The 11,688-nt window shown below is 27.5% G+C and overlaps 1 protein-coding gene across 4 annotated transcripts in view; it reads right to left on the bottom strand.

The window, feature by feature from the left end:
• LOC107446551 (AT-rich interactive domain-containing protein 4B) overlaps positions 1-11,688 on the bottom strand; it is a 64,656-nt gene that overhangs the window by 52,625 nt on the left and 343 nt on the right. For all 4 annotated transcript variants that reach the window (XM_043049273.2, XM_043049271.2, XM_043049270.2 and 1 more), the window contains exons 2-5: positions 11,289-11,399; positions 8,897-8,965; positions 6,565-6,658; positions 5,611-5,690 (exon numbers count right to left, since the gene is read on the bottom strand). In XM_043049273.2, the coding sequence (XP_042905207.1) occupies positions 5,611-5,690; positions 6,565-6,658; positions 8,897-8,965; positions 11,289-11,399 (354 nt within the window). The remainder of the gene's footprint in view (positions 1-5,610; positions 5,691-6,564; positions 6,659-8,896; positions 8,966-11,288; positions 11,400-11,688) is intronic.

Here is an 11,688-nt window from a genome sequence, read left to right on the forward strand (position 1 = left end):
AAATTCCCTGACTCTTTTCTGTAAGTCCAAGATTTTCCCTATATCTAACATGATTTTTAACATTTAATTTCATTAAATAAAAAAATACATTATTTAAAACAAACAATGAGTCAGATTAAAATCAAATAATAATATTAATGGACAAATTAATATTATAAAATGAACACAACACAGGGTATTTGAAAGTAAGTGAGGTTTTATTGTAGACCTTAAAAAGAGCAGGGAGATACACACTGAAAAGGAAAAGTAAAAATTATACATAATTTCCGGAAAAATATTAGAAAGAAGTAGAATTATGATTGAATCGTCTCGAATTGAAGGCTTTAAAGTGATAGCTTAATTTCGAAATTCGTTTCGTAATAACATATTCAAATATATCGGAATATAAAAGCCATAGCGAAACGACTGAAAAAACTATTAATTACTGCTGAGAAAATAATTGGAAGCTTTGGGTCCACAGAGAAGAATTATAGGAGAAAACTTTGTGACTCACTGAATGAAAAATTCAGTGATTGCTTGTTGCTTTAAAACTTTTCTCTGTTTTACAAACATTTTTGGAAAATGCCCTCAAATTTCCAAAATTAGTAAATACCCTGATAATTCCTGGTTTCCTCTTATCGCCTGCATGATCTTACTTGATAATTGAAAAAAAATATTAGAATAGTTAAGATATCAAATCTTTTTACCATTTAGTTAATGGAAATTTATTCAAAATACAGTAGAGAACCATTTATCCGGTATCCAGATAACCGGGAGAAATTTCGCTCGGTTTTCCCACCATTTTAAACTAGAACGATTATGAAAAAAAGCGAGAATTGGACTCACCCTTGAGGTTGAGTAGAGGAAAATGTGAGGAAGGGGAGAATTTTTCCCGTTTACCCGGAGAAATGTCATTTCTTCAGTGACCTTGAAGATCTTCAGATCGAGAGGAGGCAGGGAAGGGATGAAAGTTTTATTTTCTCCTTTGGCCCGTCAATCAAACTCAAAGGAGTGGCATGTTGATTTCGTTTTCTCTGTGATTTACGAGGGGGGGGGGAATGCATTACACATGCATATCAGTGAACAGAAGATGAAAGGGAAAAATAAATTTATCTATTTGTCATCAATTAATAAAAACAAAATATTTTTCTTTCGAATAAATTCTGATTCTTTGGAAGTGCGGTATCGTTTGCAGGTTTTTCTTGATGTGTTTTTCTTTTCACGATAAATTTCGCACTCAATAAATTCTTTTTATTCATAAATTTTATCAATAGGTTTGCTTTTTTTTTAATTACATTGATCTTATTGATCTTGCCTTGTTCCTGGTTTTAATATTTATGTTAGTGCCTTTTTTTAACTATCGTTTTGGTTCGATAATTTACGTTGTTTTTATTTAAATTAATAAGTTTTCCTTTCATTTTAACGTTTCCCGCCCTGTATAATTAGGTATGAAATATATTGCGTTATTTAATCATTGGTTTTGTTTATATTAGTTAATTTAGGAATTGTAATTATTTTCAAAAAATAAATATGAGAATTTCATATTTTTTAAACTTGTTTTTCTTGTCTCAACTTGCAATTTTTTTTTTCATTCTTTCGAATGTTATTTTCCTAAAATTTATTTTTTCTTTTTAAATTTAGGAGTGCTTTTCTGTTTTCTCTTACTTTAAAATGTGTTACACCTTGTCCTTGTAATTCAGGTTCGATAAAGCATCGCTTAAGGACACTTTTTGGTCGAACCAGAAAACCGTGAAATTCAGACATCCAGGATAGCGATGGTCCCGAGCATCCCGGATAATTGGTTCTCTACTGTATAACTTTTTTGAATTATGATTTGAAAACAGATTGCAAAACTTTTTGAATGTTGTAATTTAAAATTTAAGTTGTTTAAACTAATTAGTATAGATTGTAACCATTGAGATTGCGGGTGAAAACAAAATCATTACAGGAAAAGAAATTCAAAGAGTGATACTTTCATTTATTCATATTGTTTTCGTTTGCAGTGATAGCTCTGAAAGGGTAAATTTCTGTTAAATCAGAAAGCAATTTTTTTTTTTTTAGATTTATAGTTAAATGATGGAAGAGCTGAACGTAGGTCTGCTTCACTAAATTTATAGCAAGATATAATACAGGGTCAAAATCTTTCAGCAAAAAATAAGCACCTTTTAAGCACTAAAATTTTGCTAAGCACTGTATACATTAAAAAAAATGAAAAATAATTTTAAAAGTCTTGATCAATGATATTGATAGTGCATGATCAATGATAAAATAACTAATTTCTGACAAAGAACTCTTTTCTTGATTATATTAGCCACTATAAAAAGATCGAGAGATTTTTTAATTCGATTTCAGAGGGTTGAAATTCAAGCCTAAAATTGAGAATATCTTGCAAAATGCAGCAGAGTTGCACATGAGAGTACTAGAATCTCAGCTCAGGAGACTCACATGCGAACTCAATAGTATTTCATCAAACCTGCAAAATGACTGGCGCTTTCATACGCTATGGATGGGCAATAAGCCGAAATGGGCTGTGGCCGATTGAATTGTGAAAACATTAAATAGAACAATGTGAAAAGCATGCTTTTGCATAATATGTGGCGAAAATCGACACAGTAAAGAAAAAAATCTCCTTTTCGAAAAGGGAAAATCAAGCACTTTTTAAAAACACCCAATAACAAAAGCTCCTTTAAGGGCTTTTAAAAAACAAAAATAAAAAAAAGCATCTTTAAGCACTTTTTAAAAATGCTACGCATCATGCAAGACCTAGCCTGACACGAAAACAAAATGTTACTAAAGCACCCCCAAATTCATGAAACTCAGATTTACATAATACTATAGATTTAACATAAGACAGCAAAGTCATTACTGAGAAGGCAAACCTATTCGGCAACTGTTCGGCAAAATATATTTGGAAAATTATTTGTTGAAAATTTTTTTTTGTTTTTCTTTTTCATAAAGAATAATCTAAAATCGCATTTGTTACTATACATTATTCAAAATAGCTTTAGGACATATTTAAGTTCTGAAACTTGTTGATTTACGTTTTGAAATACACTTGGAAAAGCGAAATTTGTTATAATTAAAACTCAAGATGAATTTATACTGAACCATGAGCTTTGTAATGCTGATTTTTCTCGCTTTTTAATTACATTCAGGCAAGTCAATTCACTGTTTTTCAACAGATAATGTTTTAAAAACTGAGAACTTTTTTTGTTTTATTCTGTTTTAACTAAAGCGAAGCATATTAACTGAACGTTTCTAATAGACTTAATTCTTTTATTGTCACTTTTTTCTTGTAAGGTAAGACAGATAACTAGTAACATAGAAAACTATGATTCTCAACGTTGAAGTTATAGATGTTCTATGATTCTCAACGTTTTCAGAACTAAGAAGAAAAAAATTTCAGTTTCTCTTGACTTTTTCAAATAAACTTTTCTCTTTATCACACATTTTTATTAAGATAGCATTCTTCAAAGAGTGTTTCTAACGAATGTTATTCTTCAATGGTCACTTTTTTCTAAGAATACAGTAATTTGAAAAAGTTAAATTAAGATTTTTAGCGTCAAATTTTGCGTCTTTCTGTTTTGTTTTTTGGTATCTATCTAGCTTTTTCTGTTTGAAAAGACCTTTACTTGTTTTGTTTTTTTATGTAGCAACAATCAGGAGGATTTTTCTTACACTTTAATCTCCAATCTTTCTTGAAAATATGGTAATTGGAAAACTGATATGATTAGCTTTAAAATTTTCCTTCAAAAATTAAGATCGATTTTCAATTTTTTCTGATTTGCTTTTATATCTTTTGTTCTTTTATAGGGGTTTTCATGACAGCATTACATTTTTAGAAGCGTTTCTGATAGACATTATTTCTTTTAATGTTTCATGGATAACTTTTTTTCTGGAAAATATTACTTTAGCATTAAAGTCTTTAATTCAAGAATTAGAGGATATTTTTTTCTGTTTTTTTTTTCTACTTTACAACTTAAGTTCTTTTCTAATAGCTGTTAGTTAGTTTTTTTTTTTTTAATTCTAAATTATCGTAATATCTAATTATCTTTAGTATATTAAACATTTCTATTAAAGTTTTTTTCCTGTATGTTCGATTGGTATGGGGTATTCCAATAATACAAAGTTTTGATTATTTTTTCAATTATGACTTAATATTTTCTACATAAAAATATTTATTAATGATTGTTTTTTTAAAAAAAACTGTTGCTATTTGGCTGCCAGATATTGGGCATTCAATGGAATCTTTTGGCCGAATATTTGGTATTCAGCCAAATCACTATTCGTCACATCCCTAGTCACTAGAAGGTAAACTAAATCAAAGCACCAGTTGGCAACTGCGGGCTTCTATAGAAACATATTTAAACTATACATGTAATGCAAATGCACACTTAATATAGCATGGCAAATAGGCACTACAAGTAGTATGACATAATAATGGAAAAAACAAATGCTTTTAATTACATTATATACTAGCGCCTCTATGTTTTTCAGTGATTGCCCGGGACTTTAGAAATTATGAGTCAGTAATATTTCTGGTTCCATTTTTACTGAAAGTGGATCCCTATTTATAATAGGAATTCGCAACCTCTTCACCTATATTCACCTTATATTCAAATTCATAATATTATTTTGTCTATTGATAGCCAAAACAAAGAATTTCAAATCAATAAGAGTTATATTAAAAAAAAAAAAAGGTTTTAATAAGGACTGATCAATACCTGCATCAAGTAAAATTATCAATATAATTTGAAACTAAGAATTATTCTTATGTTCACCTTCAGCTATCATTAACAACACATATATTTGTATTTTGGTTAATTTTGCTTACTTAAATATGCTTATGCTTCTTTTTTTCTTTGCTAGAAATGACACGCCCATGGTGTTTCAACTCATTTTTTGCTACCCCTCTTCGATTTTTGGCATTGTGGATATGCGTAGAATGACACTATTTTCATGGCTTTTCATGACTTAATTTTTTTATTCCAATTTTCTGCCCTACAAAAGGGTTCACCTTTAAATTAATTCAAATTTAGCTTCTTTTTGCTAAAATAGCAATTTTTAAAAAAAATAAATAAGTCATAACTTATATTTATCCAAGGGATGTGTCATAACTAATTTCTCATGTCCCTTTCTTTTATTATCAACGTTGCTATGCTTAAGCAGAATCAATACCTTTTCTTTAAACTCTTTTGGAAGCGGTAGAAATAAAACTTTTCCAAATATTTTTGACAAAAAAAAAAAAAAACACTAAAATTTTAACTTTTTATCAACTAAACAGCAGGATTTCTAAACAACCTCTTTTTGTTTTCAAAAAGGTAAAGATTAAGCAAATTTCTTTGTTGTGTATATGGATACAATGATTGCAATTCTTTTGGCTTATTTTCACCACATTTTATGATTAAAATTTTTGCCCTGCAAAGAATTAATCCTTAAATCATAATTCATATTTCAAGTTCTATTGCTTAAAAAGCAATTTAAAAAAAAAAATATCAAATGGAAAGACAGAATTTAAATGAATTTAGTACACTTGTATATGGTCAAAAAGTTTAAGACCACTGTTACATAGGAACAGAGAAAAAAATTTCAGAAAAAGAGAGCAATTTAAAAAATTTATTAAAAACTTACGGGACTTTCGGCAAAATGTCTCCCACTCTTCAAACAAAGAGAAGTGCGACGTAGTGTTGTTTCATCTCCATCATCAAAAACTAGACAAAAATATTTACTCAAAATGTGAAGAAGAAATAATAATGATAATAACTTAGTTAAACATAAATGAAAGTAAAAATAATTAAATTTCTTAAAAATTGAATTAAAATTTAACATTGAAGAGATCAATATAAACTATTACTACATTTAAACAATTATTTGTAGTATAATTTGTTTTAAAACAAATTGTGAAAATATTTCATAACTTTTAAGCAAATTATACACAGAAATTTCGTTTTTTTTTCTTTTCTTTTTTTCCTGTTTTCTCTATTGTCCCAAAAGATTATTTACAGAATAATGCTCAACTCTGTCAAGTTCACATCTTAATTCCTTGGAATTTCTTAGCTTGAAAAACTTCATAGCATTCCACAATTTAATTTAGCACATTTCTAATAGCAATTTACAAAATACATATCAATACTTTAGGTGTATATGCAGAATATTTGTTAAAATTAAAATTGTTCATATTCCAATCTAAAAATATTTAATACCTAAAACCTTTGAAATATTAAAAAAAGTAATAAATAAAATTTTTTTTATAAAAAGTCATCATTAGTTTCACTAGTAGATTGAAATGTGAATAAATTTACAAAAATGTTTATAATAGTAATGTTTTATGATAATATAAACAAAAGAAAGTATTATGTTTTCATAGAAAGTTAAAATAAAATATTATTTATTAAAAGACAAATATTCACTAGATAATGCTTGGATATATAAAACAGTTTTAATGCCCTACAAAATATTGACTTGTGTTACACTCAAAGAATTTTCAAGAGAGTGTCTTACCCATTAATGCCCATAAACTTACTTATATAAAGTAGTGATTAAAAACTATTTTATATGCAAAGCAAAGTATCATAAAATACTAACCAACAGTGTACTGGCTATAATCCTGTAACTTGTTTATCACTGCTTCATAATAGCCATTTTTATCTGGGTGTTTAGCTTCAACATCAGCACCAATCTTTAAAATATTAAGAGAAAAATCATATCTTTGAAAAACCTTTTATCAAAACAAAACAATTGAAAGCATGAATTAAAATTTTTCTTTTATTAATGCAACAACCTGTGCCTTTCTCAGAGCCTTATTCATTTCTGATTTTAGATTAGTTATTCCACATATACAGGGATGAGAGTAGTCAAAAAGTAAAAAAGAGGAAATCCTAGAATATATATATATATACGAAAATTTGACAAAAAAGTGTGATTTTTAAACTTGTAAACCATGTGGTTATAAATCCTGATATGAGGCTTTTAAATCACGTGAATATGAAACTCTACATTGAATTTAAAAAATGCAAAAATACAAATCATGATGCGTAATTTTTAGATCACGATGCATAATTTTAAAATCGTGCGATATTACAACCGCAAAAACGAATCACGACATTGGATTTTAAGCTCGCGTGAATACAAATTGTTGCATAGGGTTTTAAAAGCTCGTAAATACAAATCGCGATATTGGTTTTTTAAACCTTATAAATAAGATTCGCAATGTACAATATTTGAATCACCTGGATAAGAATCGTAACCTTCAACTTTTAAATCAGGTAAATACGAAAATCGATGTTTGATAATAAAATCGCGATTTTAAAAATGCAGAAATACAAAACACAATATTGGATTTTTAAATCTCGTAAATACGAGTCATAAAGTACGATATTTAAAAAGCGTAAATAAGAATTGTAATGCGCAACTTTTAAATCAGGTAAATATGAAAATCAATGATTGATATTAAAATAGCGTGAATAAAAATCGAAATATTTGCAGAGTCTGGACTCGGGATTTCTAAAAGGCTTGTTTGTATTGTTTTGACTTAATAAATAAAAATTTACAAGATTAGTTGAATGAGCAAATAAATATTTTCACCGCAAATCCACCTCTATTTTTTTCTCTTTTTTTGTTTGCTTTCACTCCAGAATACAAGAAGCAGCGACGTCTGAATTACGAAAATATGAGCTATCCCGCCGACGGATAAAAAATACAGAAAATCTTATTTTCTGTGCGTGAAATCGGAGAAAATAGCTAATATAAGTAAAAATGCAGAAGGGTTAGCAGCTAGGACGTAGTTTGAATTTTCTGTTTTTCTTTGAAAATCATAAATAAATATAATTATTTTAATTTCAACGACTGAATTTTCAGAAAAAAGCGGGATATTTATTTAAAAAAATAAAAAAAAAACGAAACTTTTAGAGAATCGGAGTTTTTGATAAAAAGGCTGAAATTCGAGACACAAAAGGGAAAAAAATCTCTGTATAAAGGTCAACCAGTTTTAGCCCAAGGAATTGATTTTTAGAGAAACTTTAAAGGGAGGAATGAGAACTTCAATAATTTTGATCCGCGGAAAATTAAATTCCTCATAAAATATTTTAACTTGTGCAAAAAAAATTTCAGCGGAAATTAGAAGGAAAAATGGAGAAATCTGAAAAAAGCGGAAATCCGCCAATCCGCGGAAGAATCTCATCCCTGTATATAGCAATGCTCAATATTTTATTAATTTTTTCCTGGAATCAGTCCGTATAAACTTGGGCTTATGCTTAGTTCTAGTTTCAAAAGGTTTAAAATTGAAGATTTTTTAATTCCTTTTCATTAATAATTAAGATTTTTATCATCAATTTTTTTTTATTTAAGATTCTTATGATGGAATACTTTATTACAAAATCTCATATCTAGACATCCGATTTTTTAAATTTCTTCTTTAGACACTTTTTAGCAATCAAATCTCGTGTATAAAAAAATTATGTAGAAGAATTATGTCTATGAAATAGATTTTTTTTTAGATAAGTATTAAAGCATAAGACTTAAAAACTGAAAATAAGGAGTTATATACCAATGGTAGAATTTGCTTTAGCTATATGCAACACATACCAGAAATCTTTCTACAAAATATGATAAAAAGTTATAAAAGTTAGGTATTATTAAAAAGAAGACTCAAATCAAGTTTTCATGGTAAATTAAAATTAACTGAAAACTATGACTATTTTTCCCACTAAGATGAAAAATGTAAAGGGGTGTCAATTTTATAAATCAACTTTTATCACAACTGCACTGATGCACCCTTTGCTTATTATACAATTTATAATATCACCACACTAGAGTGTTTATTAACAGGGATTATTGTTTGGTATGCTATGAGATAATATATAATAATACTAGTAAGAATAAAAAATCTAAACAAGGACTGCATCCAGAAATAACTTACTCTTAGATTACCAGTTCTAATAAGATCATCAGTTACTACAAAAGAGCCTAAATTATTCTTAAAAGTAACCTGAAAGAAAAAACTATTATAAATACATTATTCATTTATATTATTTATTTTCACTATGACATTTTTTATTTTATTTATTATGCTTTTAAAATTAGAATGAAAAATAATGTTGAACAAACAAGAACTTATGAGTGCATTATTTAAGGTAAACGGTTCATCATTGACTTCAAACTGTTTTTACCATGGTTCTGCAGTTAATTCCAGAGTGAAGAAAACATGCCATCCCTGATTTTGATAATTCATCATCTATCTGTTCTATATAGAAAATATGCATATAAATTAAAATTCTTTTCTTGTTAAAACTGTACTCAGATTAAGTGCACCCGAATATTTTAATTCTTAAAATTATAATCAATTTTTCTAAACTTATCTTAGTAAATCATGAGAATGAGTTACTTTTCGACCAGTGTAGTTGTTTTCATTCAAATGATTACTGAACTTGGAAGAAAAATGCAATAATTCAAATTTGAATCCTGACATTAAATTAAACAAATCTGGCAAAGAGTCATCAAAGAGTTTCAAGGCTTCTCATATCAACTATTAGTTTCAAAACAATTCATTACTAAGTAAAATAGAGTGGATTGCAAAAGTGTACAGTCAGAGAAAATGTCAGCTGATCAGAAATTATTTTTCTATGGGAAGGAGAATGTATGATAATAGTCTCACTTCTTAGTGATCCCACAGAAAAAAAATTCTGCTCCTGAATTAATAAATTTGATTCTTGTCAAAATTTTATTGAGTGTGACAATTTTGTAAATGTATTATAAGGTCAGGTAAATCATTTTTTAAAAAATAGACACAAATGTGGAAATGCTCACCACCATTGACAAAATTATTAATAAAAAGACAGATGTTTCACTTGCTCGGTTTACAAACAAATGGAGGGGAAAACATATGATAATGCTCAGAATGTATTAAACTATAATATTTTTTATCGTAACAAAAAAAAATTATGAAATAGGAGTCAAGATAATAAATACATCTGAAGCTTTTGAAAGCCTAGAAGACAGAACAAATATCTGTTTAAAAAAAAAAATTATGATTATCTTTTTTCTCATTGTTGGATCAATGTAAAACCTACACGACTAGTATGATTTAGTCATACAGTTTCACTCCAATCTTATTCATCATAGTTTTATTAAATGTACAATTACATATTTTATTTATAGCAATGTTTGCTACATGCCAAATTGAAATCACTCAGTCATATGCTCAGTGTAAGATGCATTTTTAAACTTAATGCTATAAATAACTTATAGAATTTAAATTCCTAGATTACAGAGCGTTTACTAAGTCAGAGGTGATTGTGAGCCCAAGTCAAAATTCCGTAAAATTTTGTGAGTTAAAAAAAAAGAAAGGAAAAAAAAAAAAAACCAGTTTACATTGAAAAATTAGAAAAAAATTTAAACAAGGCTTTTTCCTTTTTCTTAATATTTCTTAGTTTACTTAAAATATATTAAAAATTTTACACATACCTATGATGACCTGGAGAAGTAATTACAATTTACAAATATGTCTTTTTTTCTGGAGTTTATGATTACAATAACCATTCACTGATAAAAAATGAATATTAATCATGAATATAAGCTTATAAAGTATCTCTCTGGCTCTCCCTTACAAACAAATAAAATAAATTGTGCTTTTCAGTTCCATCTTAGAAAATTTGATTTCCGGAAACTTATGTTTGGCAAAAATTGTACATTTAGTAATAACCAATGAATCATTGAAATTGTTTTAGAGCATTTTTAAGACATAAGTAGCTTTTCTCTTTTTTTTTTTTTTTAGAGTTACAAAATATTTTCAAAGAGCTTTCAAAAAATTAACATAAGGCTATCTGGTTTTATATCCATTAGATTTCTGAGATCACCTTGAATTGACCAGTCATTCAAGCTGTCATGACTTGTCTTTAATTTCTATCACTTATCTTTTCATATACTAAACAAAATTAGTCATATAACAAGTTGACAAATGAGCCACTGTGCTAATTGCCTCATCAAAAGCAATCCCAGATGTGTAAAATGAAATTTACTAACTATTAAAATATCTTTTCAAATGATATACTTAAAAAACATCTAGGTATATTCAATAGCATATCAAACATATATTTTTCAATAAAAAAAAAACTTTTCTTGTCAAATTTTCTTAAATACAATACATTCACAATTGAACAAACAAATTTTTACTGATTACAAGAAACCAGTTCTGATTACAAAGTGACATTATAATTACATTAATTAATTCAGGTGTCATTAATGCATGGAAAAAGTAAAAATTATTCTCATAAAAATGACTTATTATAAATGATCCCAGAATAATTACATACTTTGCATTTCACTATCTTGTTCACTTTTTTCACTTTAGCTTCACAAAACGCGCCTTTATACTTGGCACTAACGTCAGTGCCAATAGTCAAGAATGGAGGTTCATCAGCAGCCTAAAAAAAGAAATATAAAATATGCAAAAAATTTAACAATTTCCTAAAAACATATTTATATATTTGAGAAAAATAACAAAACATGTTATTAATGAAATAAGAAAGAGTAAACAAAGCAAGATTTTTTCTTCTCTATATCAGTAATCAAAAATGGAAATCCAGTACATTACGATTTCTCCATGAAGGCAATATAATGATGCCCATCATTATGTTTCCATTTTTAAAAGATATCAATAATATTTCATAAAAATTTCGATTAACAATAAATACTCTAGAGTTGCAAAAGCTC

Source organism: Parasteatoda tepidariorum, chromosome 8 (assembly GCF_043381705.1).
Source record: "Parasteatoda tepidariorum isolate YZ-2023 chromosome 8, CAS_Ptep_4.0, whole genome shotgun sequence".
Taxonomy (NCBI): domain Eukaryota; kingdom Metazoa; phylum Arthropoda; class Arachnida; order Araneae; family Theridiidae; genus Parasteatoda; species Parasteatoda tepidariorum.